This window comes from Babylonia areolata, chromosome 27, assembly GCF_041734735.1.
Source record: "Babylonia areolata isolate BAREFJ2019XMU chromosome 27, ASM4173473v1, whole genome shotgun sequence".
NCBI lineage: Eukaryota > Metazoa > Mollusca > Gastropoda > Neogastropoda > Buccinidae > Babylonia > Babylonia areolata.
This window is the reverse complement of record NC_134902.1, coordinates 3,884,681-3,900,651: the sequence shown is the minus strand read 5'-3', so window position 1 is coordinate 3,900,651 and position 15,971 is coordinate 3,884,681. Positions and strand designations below refer to the sequence as shown.

At 43.5% G+C, this 15,971-nt stretch overlaps 1 protein-coding gene across 1 annotated transcript; it reads right to left on the bottom strand.

Annotated features, from left to right (window-relative positions):
- Positions 1-315: 315 nt before the first annotated feature.
- LOC143301563 (uncharacterized) lies at positions 316-12,938 on the bottom strand. Its single transcript, XM_076615942.1, has 7 exons — positions 12,389-12,938; positions 12,016-12,139; positions 10,931-10,973; positions 10,075-10,261; positions 6,357-6,592; positions 2,054-2,168; positions 316-871 (listed from the first exon to the last, which is right to left on the bottom strand). Exons 1-7 carry the CDS (start codon positions 12,936-12,938, stop codon positions 717-719), a joined length of 1,410 nt encoding a protein of 469 aa, XP_076472057.1. The 3' UTR covers positions 316-716.
- Between the last annotated feature and the right edge of the window lie 3,033 nt (positions 12,939-15,971).

Sequence of the window (15,971 nt, the reverse complement as noted above, 5' to 3'; positions counted from 1 at the left end):
GGCGGAAGGGGAGGCGGGGGTGGGCGGAAGGGGAGGGGGCGGGCGGAAGGGGAGGGGGCAGGGGGAGGAGGGGTCGGAAGGGGAGGAGGGGTCAGAAGGGGAGGCGGGGGCGGGCGGAAGGGGAGGGGGCGGGCGGAAGGGGAGGGGGCGGGAGGAGGGGGCGGAAGGGGAGGAGGAAGGGGAGGAGGGGGCGGAAGGGGAGGGGGGGGCGGAAGGGGAGGAGGAAGGGGAGGGGGGGGTAGGAGGGGAGGAGGGGGCATGCGGAAGGGGAGGGGGAGGGATAAGAAGTGTGTGGTGGGGGCTGAGAACCCAAAGTACATATGTGTGTGTGCATGCATGCACTTGCGCTTGCAAGAGCGCTTTAATTTTGCGCATAGGGAGGAGTGAAGGGGTGGGGGAGAGGCACATGAGGGCATGTATTTGTGCTTGTATTTTTACGCACTTGCAACATAAGACATTTTCCTTTATTTTCTGACGACATAATACAAGTCTGTAACTTGGACATGACAACTGCATCCGTCAGTCTGGACGTCACAGGCTGCCTTCACACAGGAAGGAGACCACCACCACCATCAACCTCACTCATCCACACATTGAGCAAAAATTTCACTACACAACACTTGTCAACACCATCATCACAAACACCAACGGCGGACGCACCCTCACACTCCAACACACTTTCCCCAGAAGCGAACACACACCATCCAGCCAGCCATTTATCCGTTGAGGGCAGGCAGTGTGTGCGGCGTGGTCGCCTCAAAGTCCAGCAGGTTGCTCCTGACGACGGAAGGGGTGCACTGGACGAACAGACGCGCAGGACTGACCTCGTCACCATGGCGATGAAACACTGGACTTGGGGTCCGGTTGTTGACTGCAAATAATTGTCATATTTTTGTTCATCTTTCAAAAAAGTTATGAATGGTCAAATAAATACATAAACTAAAGTCAGAACTTTGTGTAACTGTTTCTGGCTGTGTGTTTTACACCAGGAGAAAAAAAACAAGGATTTTTTTTACTTATCACTGTTGCTTAAGTTAAAGCCCAGTTTACCATGCAGGGCTATATTACTTATAAGAGCTGAGAATACTGTCCACTCAATATTGATCCCCAAGAACCTGAAAAAAAAATGTCACATACACATACAACACACACACACAAATTCCACTTGGAAAAGAAAATAAGACAAAAGCACAGTCATACTCAAGAAAGTAAAAATGGATTTGAAAGGAAAACAAAGTGTCCTTCAGGGTCAATATGACTGATAGTGATACTAATGACGCATGTCACAGCAGTCATAATAATTAATACAAAGGACGTTAGCGACTGGTTTTAGTAAAATTAGCAGCTGGGGCCCAAAGAGCCGCTAAAACAAAGCACACATCTTAACCAGTTCAATGCCAGAGAATTTGTAAAAAAAAAAAAAAAAAAGACGGGCGCCATAGCCGAATGGTTAAAGCGTTGGACTTTCGATCTGAGGGTCCCGGGTTCAAATCATGGTGACAGCGCCTGGTGGGTAAAGGGTGGAGATTTTTACGATCTCCCAGGTCAACATATGCGCAGACCTGCCAGTGCCTGAACCCCCTTCGTGTGTATACGCAAGCATAAGATCAAATACGCACGTTAAAGATCCTGTAGTCCATGTCAGCGTTCGGTGGGTTATGGAAACAAGAACATACCCAGCATGCACACCCCCGAAAGCGGAGTATGGCTGCCTACATGGCGGGGTAAAAAACGGTCATACCCAGATTCAAACACTCGACTGTTGGCCGCTGTTCTTTCTCTGTTTCTGGACCTTGCGATTGGAATGAACTTCCTTTTTCGCTTCGTCAAGTCTCCACACTCAGCTCTTTCAAGTCTGGCCTTAAAACCCACCTCTTCCCAAAATAGCCTCCCTTGCCTGCCCTTCCTTGTCTTTAGTTTCTACAGTATTAGAGTTATGCATGCGTGTGAATGACTGGTGCGAAAGCGCTTTGATTTGTCTCTGCACAAGATCCAGCGCTATATAAATACCATTATTATTATTATTTTTACTACACAACAGAGGCCAGGCTACCTGAGTGACTCAATGGGTTCAGCCTGGGGGGATCCTGGCTATGGATGGGTGAACTCATGAGGAGGTCAATGTCAAGGTTATCGATGTCCGCGTCTGTGATTCCCCACTGTAGTGCCTGCAACAATTTATTCCATGTAGAACTCAGGTCAGACATTCTGCGCTCAACTCCAATACTCCTTTTTCAGTTCTGTGTGTGCATGTGTGTGTGTGTGTGTGTGTGTGTTTTACATCAATGTGCAACCAAAAACATTCAACCAGTGATGTAAAGTGCAGACGCTAACAAGTATGCACACAATTATATATATGCTCACTCTTTCTCACATATTATATGTATTCAGACACAAGAAATCAACTAGAATGCTACTTTCTGTCCTAAAAAAATCAAACTGCAACCTAAAACTAAAGGACTTTAAAAAGGCCTGTCATTTTTCAAGGAAGAAACTTCTTAAACCTGTAATGGGCTAAATGAAACATTAACAATAACATGCAGAAGCACAGAGCATTTTGTATCACATGACTTAACCCTTTCATTGCCAGGGAAATAAGATTCAACTTAAATCTACTTGCCAGCCAGGATTTTTTCACAAAAAACGGGTATATATATATTTTCAAAAAATTCTGTGCACTTTGTTATTCGAGAGAAACCCATAAAAGTATGCATGTATTTTCTGAAAGGTAATCAATAAAATACAAAACATGTCCAATTTTGTATATTTTCAGTAACATGTAGTTGTTTTGAAATCAGTGTTTTGTTTTCTGTCACATTTTCAACTTGTTCACACAAACATTAGGCAGGTAATTTGCACAATAATATATTTTCTAAACAAATGGATAATATGTGTACACACAATTTATACTAGAACAACCACAATAAAAAAGAGACATACAGTGATACACAATTTATTGTGACGTGACAAAGTGACAACATATAGATGAGAGGCCACGCCCCCTCAGCCTCCCCTCCCACACCTATGACATGCTCACTTTATCCAGTTCTCATCGGACCGCACTGGCTCAGTGCCAAGACTATCGCTTTGTCTTCCTTATGCCTATAGCTCCGCTCGGGAACAAAGGGCCGCAACAGCACTCCTCCAACGGACACGGTTTGGGGCGATCCTCTTTATCTGGGCCCACGTCATTCCGGCTGCCTTCACTTCAGTGTCCGTACTTCTTCTCCATGTCTGCCTGGGTCTGCCAACTTTGCGTTTGCCTTGGGGGTTCCAGTCAAGTGCCTGGCGAGTGATGTTGAGTGGTGACTTGCGCAACGTGTGGCCTATCCACCCCCACTTTCTCTTTTTGATTTCTTCTTCTATGGGTGCTTGTTTGGTTCTTGTTTGGTTCTGTTCTCTCAAATGAAGACCTCTGGTACAGAACCAAACATCGCTTAGTGTGTACTGCTAATAATTCAGTTGAGCTTCTGTTGTCTGCTCTGTGCAGCCAGCGTCGCACATTGATCTTTGTATTCTGGCCAGTCTCTTCATTGCTCCCTTTATTTTCTATCAAATCATCCAACACCACCATCTTCTTCAAATTAACGCTTAAATTCTTTCTGAGCATCAGCTACAGAAAGCAATCTTTGTTGTTTTCCTGCTCCATGACTGCATTGCTTGAGCACAGTGTCCGACATTTTGCTGGGTGAGCAAGGAGCCAGGAAAAACACTGTGGCAGTAACCCAGTCAAATCGTTCAAATAAAGGACTGCCTCGTGACATCGATGGGGTTTCTGTCTCCGCTGACTCCTCCACATCAGGCGGCAGGACAAAGTCCCCGAAACAGAAGTCCAGGAACGAGCTGGCCTCTGCAGCGTCTACACCCTCCTGCAGAAAGCCCAAGCCAGGTGGGCTGGACATGTGGTCAGAATGCCAGACGGCCGACTGTCTAAGCAGCTGCTGTACGGAGATCTGTGTCATGGCAAGTGCTCAGTTGGAGGGCAGAAGAAACGCAACAAAGACTGCCTCAAAGCATCAGTCAAAGACCTGGGCGTCCACATCAACATGTGGGAGACGCTTGCGCTGGACTGTCCTGCTTGGCGCAGCAAGATCACCACAGGAGCCCATGCCGCTGAAGCCAGGTGCATCACCAAGGCGCAGTGAAAGCGTGCTGTGTGCAAGGCTCAAGTAGCATCCACTGCCACGACAGCACCCACTCACTTGTGTCCCACATGTGGGTGAGTCTTCAGGGCCTGGATTGGCCTCACCGGTCGGTCACCGCCAGACCCACAGCCACCGATCTTCCATCTGACTCTTGAAGCCATGGTCATCTTCGAATCCAAAGGCTTTTTTTTTATCAACATACGAACAGATAGTGACCGAAAAGGGGAAATAGCCTGCATTGCTAATCATGGTATGAGTGTTGTTGATTACTGTATTGTTTCAAGACCACTGTTTGACTTAATTACTGACTTCAAAGTTGTTAACAGATGCGAATCTGACCACTTTCCTATCAAATCGACATTTTCTTCTGACTGCCTGACTGATATAACTTTTCAGACGATGACGACATAGCAATGGAAGATTTATGCAAGTTTTTATGGAAGGATTCTTCCTATAAATACATTAGTCAAAACACAGATCTATACAGAATTTGAAAACTTTATCAGCATTGGAGAGAAGTGTTGATTCAGGGTCAGATTACCTCACTGACCTGTTGCAGCCAGCAGCTGACAAAAATAAAAAATTTAAACACAGGAAGGCAAAGCGGGAAACATGCACAGCCTTCGTGGTGGGACGAAGATTGTGAGTGTGCTAAAACTGATAAGGACAGGCAACTGAATATGTGGCGATTTTCCAATAAAACTGAAGACTTGAACCAGTACATCAATACGAAAAAACAATTCAAAGTACTTTGCAAAGAGAAACAGAAGCAAGAGAATAATCAAATACTAAGAGACCTCAATGATGTTTGTAATGACAAAAACTCTAAATCGTTCTGGCAAAAAACGAGTGTCGCTTCGAATCGATCTTGCATGATCAGTGCACAGTCACAGTACCATTACTTTCGTGATCTGATAAATCCTGAAAAAAAAAAGAACTGTAGAATTTCGTCAGGAAATGGAAAATGTTGTAAAGAGCCACATTTCTGACAACTCAAGTAGACCTTGCCAAAAAAATTATTGACGATGAAATGCGTCAAGCTATAAAGGGTATGAAGAAAGGTAAAGCCTCTGGACTGGATGGTACAACACCTGTGTTTCAGTTTCATGTTGCTACTGATGTTTAAATCAAGTTTTATCAAGTTTTTGAAACTGGACAATAACCAGAGAGTTGGACAAAGGGACTGATTTTCCCACTGCACAAAAAGGGTGATCACAGAAAAACTGAAAACTATAAGGGGATATCATTGTTAAACATTATAAGCAAACTATATAGCAATGTTTTCAATAAAAGTCTAAGTCAGTTAGTGCTTTTTGTGATGCGGACGAAAATATTCCAGAAGCTCAAGCAGGTTTTAGAAAGGGAAAAAGTACTACTGATAATATATTTTTACTGCAATCATTGATTCAGAAGTACCTTACAAAAAAAAAGGTTGTTTCTATACGCCTTGACTACCGCCACTTTTTATTGTCTGGTTTGCCTGCTTCGTCCATTCAGTCCCTTCAACGCATACAAAACTCTGCTGCCCAACTCGTCCTCAGAAAGAAAAGATCTGAGCACATCACTCCTCTTTTGCAACATCTCCATTGGCTCCTTGTCTCACACAGAATAAAGTATAAGATCAGCACTCTGTGTTATAAAAGTATTCATAATTCTGCCCCTTCCTATCTTTGTGGCTGCCTTCACCTCTACACTCTATCTCGCTCTCTACGATCAGCTTCGGATCCACTCTGTTCATGCATACCCAGATTCAAACACTCCACTGTTGGACACCGTTCTTTCTCTGGACCTTGCAACTGGAATGAACTTCCTCTTTCGCTTTGTCTGGCCTCCGCACTCAGCTCTTTCAAGTCTGGCCTTAAAACCCACCTCTTCCCATAATAGCCTCCCTTCCCTGCCTCTTCCTTGTCTTCAGTTTCTTCAGTTTTAGAGTTATACATGTGTGTGAATGACTGGTGTGAAAGTGCTTAGATTTGTCTCTGCACAAGATTCAGCGCTGTATAAATACTATCATTATCAAGTAATATCATAAACAGGTCTGAAATTAAGTAAAGATAATAAATAAAAGAAGAATACAAAAACAAACAAATAAGTAAAACAGAAACAGACAAATAGATAAATAAATAAACAAAATAAAAGGAAGTATTAAAGAAGAGCTAATGGTGTGGAGTGTTGGCAGAGGGAGTGGAACAGAAAAAAACCAACACTCACCAACTGTTCATCCTCATCATCGCCGTCCCAGGGAGACGACTCCGCCTCGCTCGTCATGTCCCCCTGCTCACTGGCCCCGTCCTCGGGGTCGCCTCTCCTGTTGGGCGTGGACGTGAACTCAGGCTTCAGACGGATGGGGGGGCTGGGCTCCCTCTCCTCCTCACACTCCACATCAAAGTCATGGTCCGTCTGGAACGGCAGCCCCGCCCGCCCGCTCTCAATGGCCTCCAAGTTCTCTGCCAGGCAGACACAACATGATGATTAATATCATAGCCTCAACCATTTTTCATGCAATAGAAATGCTTTTACAATAAGATTTAAATGGCGTATGTGTATATGTGAGCGGGTGCTCCATCATGATTAATTACGGTATTGTTTTGATATACTGCTTTTCTTCGGCGAGAACACATGTACTTTGTTTCGATCACATGATTTTGGTCAAGACAATGGCCAATTCCAACACTGAGTGTTTGTCCATCAGCTGTGGAGTATTATTAATGTTCTTTTAAGTGGGACAGTGGCAGTGGACCCAGCTATGAAGAAAATGTGTGAGTGTTATATGGCACTGTTATGTGGTTTTGTCATATTTTTTATGCTGGTGTTGTTTTTTTATCGTGCGCATGGGTGGTGTGAAGTTGTGGGTTGAGTCGAGTCAGGATCTCCTGTTGCTGTTATGTTTTGAAGTTTTACTGTGGACACTTGCAGCCTCTCAAAGAAACGGAAAAACTATTCAGTCTTGAGTGGGTGTCTGTGAGGAGCATGGTACTACTACTTCAGCTTTGTGGGAGCCAACACTATCAAAATCTGTGCTGCTTATTGCAACATTTTGAGTAATGGAGGAATGGAAGAAAAAAAAAAGTCTACTTTACCATGGTTCTTCTGAAATATACATACTGTTCAGTATGGAAGGGTTTATTTGGAAGATGAGGGAATATGAAACATTTGTTCAAGGTCTTGTGAACAGACTGGGATTTTTACTGCAAAGAGTACACAGATTACAACAGTGACTAAATTCCTATTATTTCATGTTGATGTTTCAGATTTTTCTGTGTTTACCCGTCTGTCTGGTTCTCTCTCTCTCTATCTCCGTAAACAGTACGAAAGATGTCTTTGACTTTCTTCGCAAAGAAAGATGCTACTATCCTATGTCTGCAGGTGACACACCTACCGATACAGACAGAAAACTTTATTCGAGCTACTTGGAGTTATGATGTCTGGCTCAGTGGCCCTGAATTAAACAAAAATGGTGTGGCCATACTCTAACAACAGTTTTGAATATAAAATTTTTGATGCTGTCCGAGATCAGCATGGATGTTACATGTGACTGTGATGAATTTTGAATTTCTGAAAAAAGAAGATGACTTTGGTGAAGCTGTATGGACCCAGCAGTGGTGACAGACCAGACTTTTTTTGACAGAATTTGTGAACACATAGAACATATTGGTAATGATCAAAGACAGGATCGACTTAGAGGCAGAAAAAATCGAACGAATCGAGGGTGCCGAGTCGAATCGAGTACACAGAATGTAAGAATACAATAAACACAAGCCGCATGCAACAAAATAAGGCCAAAAGGATACGCTGAACAGCCGAAAAAAGCGTAAGACGAGACAGAGCGTAAACCTGACAAGATGGCGTGGAGAGCCTTGGCCAAAGGAATGATTAAGCGCTTATAGTTTTTAGAGGCGTTTGATTGGCTGAGAGCGGTGGGCCCATCTTTTCACTGTTAGCCGCGCGAAATTTGGCCAAGCAGAGCAAACCAATAGGCCTAGTTTGCATCAGTTTGACATGGTACAGTATATGACACCAAAGATCATGTTATAATTACTGGGGACTGGAATTGTACTTTGAATATGAAATTAGATGTAAGGAACTATTCAAGTACAGAAAATCGTCCAAGGATACAGAGAAAAATTTGTGTTATCATGACAAAGAATAATCTTTTTGATGTTTTTACAGAAACATATCCAGACAAAAGAACATATACCTGGCACAAATTTAACTCAAGTCAATAAAAACAAGAAAGGCTTGATTATTTTCTAATAACTGAAGAAATGCTACCTGAAGTTAATGATGTTAAAGCCCCAGTCTCCAATCTTTTCTCCACCTCCACTAGACCTCGAGCGGTGGTCTGGATGCTAGTCATTTGGATGAGATGATAAACAGAGGTCCGTGAGCAGCATGCACTTGGCCCACGGAACAGAACCCATGGCAACAAGAGTTGTCCCTGGCAAAATTCTGCAGAAAAGATCCTTTTCTACTGGACAAGTAAAATTACAGGCAAAAAAAAACAAAAATATGTGTGGGGTTCTCAGTGCACTAGTGTAGTGACATGCTCTCCTTGGGGAGAGCAGCCCAAATTTCACACAGAAAAATCTGTTGTGACAAACAGAGTAATACAATACAATACAATACCACACCACATTTCACCGTATCTTCTTCATTCATAGGCTGCAACTCCCAAGTTCACTCACACGCATGTAAACATGAGTGGGCTTTCATGTGTATGAGTCGTGACCATTTTCATCCTCGCCATGCATGAAGTGTGGGTCATACTCTATTTTCAGGGCGGGTGCGTGTGGGTGGACCCATAATATCCGAATGTGTCTGACTGTAGTTTTGTTCTTGTCCCTGCTCAACACTCGGCTTATACCACAGATTGACATAAGTTTTACATTTGGGCCAACAGCAAAGTGAGAGCTGTATTATCAGTGGTTTCTCCAGTCAATGGGAAATCATTTACAGCTTAGCCTTTTGTGAAGGACTATGACTATCAAACTAGGAGGCAAAACTGCACTGGCTCTTAGTGCTGCAGCCTTGTGGGCTGGCTGGCCTTTGGGAACCATCCCAACGCCGACTGTCCTAAAACCCTCTTGGCCGAGAGAGTGGGGATGTAACTTGGGCAAGACACTCTCCACTCTAATCAAATTCTCACCCAAATAGTCAGAACAGCAGTTGCCTCCTCTGCTGTTCTGATGGTCATAGTCGGACACGACTGACTATCATATATATAGATCCATGCTCTTGACAGGCCATTCAATTCTTGCAACAACAAGGAGGAAGGTGGCAGAATGGATAAGATGCTCATCTACCAATTCAGTGTCCTTAAGGGTCTGGGTTTAAATCCCACTCTCGCCCTTTCTTCCAAGTTTGACTGGAAAATCAAACCGAGCGTCTAGTCATTCGGATGAGACGATAAACCAAGGTCCCGTGTGCAGCACGCACTTGGTGAACTGAAAAAGAACCCATGGCAACAAGGGTGCTGTCCGCTGGCAAAATTCTGTAGAAAAAAATCCACGTAGGTACACACAAATATACGTGTATGCAATTGCTTAAGGAATGACTAATGCATTGGGTTATGCTGCTGTCAGGCATCTGCTTTGCAGATGTGACATAGCGTGTATGGATTTGTTGGAACTCAGCAACGCCTCCAAGGTCCCATGTGCAGCACACACTTGGTGAACTGAAAAAGAACCCATGGCAACGAGGGTGTTGTCCTCTGGCAAAATTCTGTAGAAAAAAATCTACATAGGTACACGCACAAATATACATCATTTACATGTAATGTATGCTATCACTTAAGAGCGCATTGAGTTATGCTGCTGTCAAGCACCTGCTTTGCAGATGTGACATAGCATGTACGGATTTGTTGGAACTCAGCAACGCCTCCTTGAGAAACAAACTGAAATCAGAAAAAAACTGAAGGTGTGGTGCTGACCTGGGTACGCCATACTGCTGTGCACGTTGGCGGGGTCCTTCTTCCGGCACTTGATGATGTCGTCGTCATTCTTCTTCCTCTTGGCGGGGTTCATCCCCCACAGACAGCCCTTCTTGCTGCTGGCCGTGTTGGGGTTATGCACCTTCATAAAGAACTTGTTCTGCGACAGGTTGTGCCGAACCGAGTTCTGGAACATTCCAGGGAGGAGGGGGGAAAGAAGAGTTAAGACAAATGAATGGGACTGCTTACCACCTTGTACATGTCAACTGAATAAAAACATGTTGAAAAAGAAATAATAATAATAATAATGATAAAAAGAAGTGTTAGATTTAGAACCCAGCCATGCACAGTTGATTGTTGGTGCTTATTTCCAGTAAATTATTCATTTCATAAAAATTTGATCAGTTACCATTCTGTGATTTTCTATTTAAAAAAAAAAATAATAATAATAATACACATGTGTGAAATACTAGTATTGTTATTTTCATGCACTGTCAATTCTATTCTTTCTTTTTTTCATTAAGTTCTCTTTTTTTCTTTTCTTTTTTCTTTTTGGCTGCACCATTATCTGCACAGTTTCAGCAGTATCATTCCCTTGCTGCTCACCCCAAGTCTACCAATGTACCATGCACAGCAACACCTAGTTTGTATGTATACCACAGTCTCCACAACTGAAAATTGTATTATTTATTTGCAATCTGATATATATGTACAAGTCTTAGAGATATATTAAAATCAAGACATGACAGACACTGACAGAGACACAGAATGAGAATACTGGTACATATGAAGTGAATTCATGAAAAAAAAAAAAGAAAAAAAAGAGAAGTTTTCTTAATGTACCCAAATCACAAACCTTCCATCCATCAGGCGCAGTCTTGAAGTAGGGAAAGTTTTCACTGCTCAGACAGAAAAAAAAGGCAATTTTTTAATTATATATATTTCTTTTAAGACATAATTTAGTGTATATATGTGTGTGTGTGTGAGTATATGTATATGTGTATATATATATATATATATATATATATATATATATATGTCACAGCTTTTAGGATTTTTGCCTAATCATTTGGACTTCTTTATTTTTAAGTTAAAGCTTAAATCATGAATTCATTATGATGATTCAGATCTCCCTCCAGACAAGCATTTTATAAAATTCTATTTCAATTGATATCACAAAAAAGAAAAGAAACCAACATTGTTCATACCTTTGGTCATGCTGTCATTGTAAGCTATTGTGTGTCCATGTAAGTGCACGTGCATTTTGTACGAGTACACAGTATACATACATGTATCATTTGTATGTGGGCATGATGTGTCACTGTGTGTATATTTCATGTGCACACACAAGTCAATACTGATTATGTGCATGTATGTAAATTATATCTGACTAGCACAAGTATAGTACTAAGTAACACTAACAGTAATTAATACCAAAACGTGGAGTTCCTACCTTTTAATTTGGAAACAAGACAAACATGGAAAATGTTGGCAAATCCACATTTTTTTCCCCTCAGGGCAGAATGAGTAGTGTTCACAAGGCATGGATATTCTCTCAGTCACACACAGGAGTGGGGGGAAGAAATAAGGAAAATATTGGCTTATTGCCCAAAATTTAATGTGGTGTGTGTATGTATTGTGTGTATACGTGTGTTTTGTACTGAACACGTTTCTAATTATCATGCATTGCTGCACTGTTCTTGTTCCTCTGCACACATACTACATCCTCTACTACTAGTATCAAATGCACACAAGTTGAGTGAGTGTGTGTGCATCAGTGAATGTCTGCACATGTCTACATGTTTGTCAATAATGTGTGCTTGTTTGTATACATACGATACATACATGTATGCACGTGTGTGTATGCAGCATTATATGGGGTCATACTATGTAGTTTGTCATATCAATGACATCACTCACACGCACTCCAATTCAACCAACCTTATGAAAGTGTAGATTTCATGCACAGGTAGCGTCCCTGCGGCACTGTTCTTCAAAGCCAAGCCGATCAGACAGTTATAGGAATACACTGGTTTGGGGTAGACTTTCCTCTCCTCCTGCTGCACTGGGTAAAAGCTCTGTTGGAGACTTCTCACTGCACTCTTTACCTCAGACTTACTTTGACTTTGAGGCTGAAATGGTGCAGTGTTCGTGTGCTGCTGAGACGACGGTGACTCTTTCAGAGGGCTGGTTTGCGTCAGAGAGACAGTTCTTTGACGGTTAGTGGCGGGGACTCCGCTCTGTAAATGTTCAACTAGCACAGGGGAAGACAGCGCTGGAGTGGAGTCAGTTTGTACTTGCAGTATTTGCTCACCACTGGAGAGGGCTTGCAGTTCTTGTGCAGAAGCTAAATTAATGCAGGCTGCCCCGGCGACAGAGTAGGTGTCTCCAGTGCTGGTGTTGAGAATGATGGTGTTGCTGTTCATGGTGGGGTGGAGGGTGGTGATGGTACCACTGGAACTGCTGGCCGCCACAGGGATAGCCACAATGTGGACATGTTGTAACTGTGACTGGGGGTCTGTGACCTGTTCTGTGCCGACCAACGTCTCATTGTCCATATCACTGCAGCTGTCATGCTCACTATAGTCATGCTGTCCCACTGCACCAAGATCGCCCTGAACACTGACCGCCATTGAGTCCACAACATCCGTGTTTTCCACAGCTTTCTCCGCTTTCTTATCCTCACGAACTGAGGGGGGGCTTGTCGGCGAATGAGTGAGAGGGTTGACCGGCAAGAAGTGTCCGTCACTAAACGTGATGTTGTGTTCACAGTCCGGGATTTCAGTGGACAGTTGAGACATGGAAGAGTTCTGCAGCCAGTCGGGAAAAGAGTCCATGCATATGTCGCCGTCGACCTCTTCCATTCCAAGAAACCGGAGAGCTTCCGTTTCCCCCTCGTCATTTGAGTTTAATAACGGGTCTGTATTTGTCCGTCGCCTTGGTTCCATTGTGCACATTCAAGGAAAAGAAACACACACACAAACGAATACACACGTGCACATAGACTGGCTAAAACACTGGGCCAAGTCTGAAAAATTGTTTGTCAATGCACAGTGTACACATATTTCTAGCCTTCAGCTTCAAAACATTCTACTCTTCTGTTTCAAGTGCTTTGTTCCGGTTTCAAAATAAACAATTTTCTTCCTCTTCTCCAGATACCTATTTGTGGCACTTACCCAAGCGTGTACCACTTGTCATACTGTCAGTTCAAGTTCAAAACTGTGTTCAAATGAACCTTTTTTTAAATCATTTTAAAAACAAACTCACCGCACGTTCATACTTCGTGCCAGGTACATGCCGGAACAAGAAAGAGTTATCTCCCTTGGTAAGTTTTTTTTCAAATGATTGGATAACCTCAGAGTTTAAATCAAGCGCGCTGGTTGGACCAAGTAAGGACGGAGCCGTGTGATTGGTTTCCGACTGAGGTTACCAGTTGGGGAAGGGTGGGGGTATGGGCGGGTTGGCTCTGACAAAAAAATAAATAATAATTTTTTTTTTTTTTTTTTTAAAGCCTGAAATTATACGGCTCAGTTACAGAAATATTTCTTACTCATTGTGTGTTGTGTTTGTGGACTACTATACCGTCCGCTCTCCATCTCAGTCCTGTTGCACACCAGTCAACGACCGCACGAGTTCAAGTAGAAATGAACTAAAAACAAAAGACAATCTTATCGATTCGATCAACTGAAAGAACTGTGTATGCGTGGAGAGAAACTAACTGATAATTCTTTCCGTTCCAAGATAACAGATAAGCAGTTGTATGTAGTTTTTCAGCATCCAGACCCCGAAGAGAGAGAGAGAGAGACGAAAGATTGTATGTTCAGTTTGTGTATGTGTTTGTGTCCGTGCTTGTCAGTCACGGTCGAGCGGGCGGGAACCACTGACCTATAAACCTGTAAATACGATCTCAGTGGCGGGAACTGACGTGTGTGTGTGTGTGTGTGTGTGTGTAGTCACCCTGTGTGTGCCAGTGTGTGTGTGTGTGTGTGTGTGTAGTCAGTGTGTGTGTGTGTGTGTGTGTGTGTGTGTGTGTAGTCAGTGTGTGTGTGTGTGTGTACAGTCTGTGTATAGTCAGTGTGTGTGTGTGTGTAGTCAGTGTGTGTGTGTGTCAGTGTGTGTGTGTGTAGTCTGTGTGTTGTGTATAGTCAGTGTGTGTCAGTGTGTGTGTGTTGTCAGTGTGTATGTGGTCAGTGTGTAGTCAGTGTGTAGTCAGTGTGTGTGTGTGTGTGCCGGTGTGTGTAGTCATGCAGTGTGTGTGTGTGTGTGTCAGTCAGTGTGTAGTCAGCGTATTTGTGTGTGTGTGTCAGTGCGCGCGCGCGTGTGTGTGTATGTAATGTATGTCAGTGTGTAGTCAGTGTCTGTGTGTGTGTGTGTGTGTGTGTGTGTGTGTACTAAGTCAGTGTGTATCGGCAGTGTGTGTGTGTGTCAGTGTGTGCCGTCTGTCTGAGGTGTGTGTGTGTGAAGTCAGTGTGTGTGTGTGTGTGTGTGCGTGTGTGTGTGTGTGTGTGCCGTTGTGTATGTGTCAAAGTGTGTGTATGTGTCAGTGTGTGTGTGTGTGTGTGCGTGTGCGCGCGCGCGCGCGTCTCTCACGGTGTGTGTGCGTGCGGTGTTAGTGCCTTGTCTCTGTGTGAGTAGTCTCTTGAATATGTGTGCGTGCGTGCCCAACCAGTCTGTAAAGGTTGACTGATGTGTGTCCGTCGGTGACAGTGTACTCGTGACGCGCGCGTGTGTGTGTGCATCAGTGCATAATTATGGCTGACGCAGTGACGCCTCCTTGAACTGAACTGAACAGAAATGGTACTGTGCTCAGACAATGGACGTAAAAACGGACACTATGTATGTATGTATGACAGTCAGTCCAGTGTCCGACTATGACCAACAAAACAGCATAGGAGGTAGTTGTTGTCCCGACTATCTGGGCTAGAGTTTTATTATAGCGGAGAATGCCTTGCCCAAGTTACATCCCCACATTTCTCTTGGCCAAACGGGTTTTGGGACAGTCGGCGTTGGGAACGGTTCCCAAAGGCCGACTATCTCCCCAAGGCTGCAGCACTAAGAGCCAGTACAATTTTGCCTCCTAGTAATTTGAAAGTCATAGTCCTTCACAAAAGACTAAGCTGCAAAAGACTTCCCATTGTAATGGAGAAACCATTGACCATAATATGACGATGTTTACAAAAAAAAGGCGAAACAAGGAAGCGACGCGTTTCGCCAAGTACCCTGAGTCTTAATTCTGCAGACAAAACAACGAATGAAAAACAACAGATGAAGATACTCAGCTGCACGTGTACTGAATGGTGTCATGACTGTTGTGTCGAAACTGAAGGGACTGAAAAAGGCAAAGAATTTATTTTGCTTGCTGGCTTGTTTCTTTTCTCTTTTAGTTTTCTAACAACAGCTTGAAATGCATGGTGGGGTAGCGGGGGTGATTACCTACAACTGAAGATGTTAACTCACTCAGTACGGCCAGTCCTCTCTTCTCCTCTACACAGACCCCTCGGATGTCCAGTGGGTGTCTGAATGACCCAACCTTTAGCTTCCGTCGTCAGAATTGTGGTATCTTTGTCAACATTCACCTCTTCAGTGTAAGAGCCTTCCGCTGGTAATATTTTGATGGTGGTTATCGGGGTGAAACCGGCTGTTAACGTCGTCTCTTTCGCCGTTCGTATGGAGAGAGTTAACTTAGGTGACTCAGTTTCTGTACATGTGCGCATCATGGCATTAGCTAAATAAACGTTACAAGGAAAAACAAAATCATGGAACTTTCTAGAAGCTTCTGTGACTGTTAAGTATGTGTTCTGTATATATTCGTTGGTACTGGAGTCATCTACCATATTCAGTCAGTGCACTGACTGTGATAAGGACTGAGTATGTTGGAGTAACAGAAACCACTGAAA

Excerpts from the sequence above, each read along its gene's own strand:
- LOC143301563 (XM_076615942.1), bottom strand. The coding sequence starts at position 12,938 with ATGGAAGAGGTCGACGGCGACATATGCATGGACTCTTTTCCCGACTGG. Across the intron at positions 10,974-12,015 it reads GAAATCTACACTTTCATAAG|TGAAAACTTTCCCTACTTCA; the intron begins GTTGGTTGAATT and ends CTGTCTGAGCAG. Across the intron at positions 2,169-6,356 it reads ATGATGAGGATGAACAGTTG|GCACTACAGTGGGGAATCAC; the intron begins GTGAGTGTTGGT and ends AAATTGTTGCAG.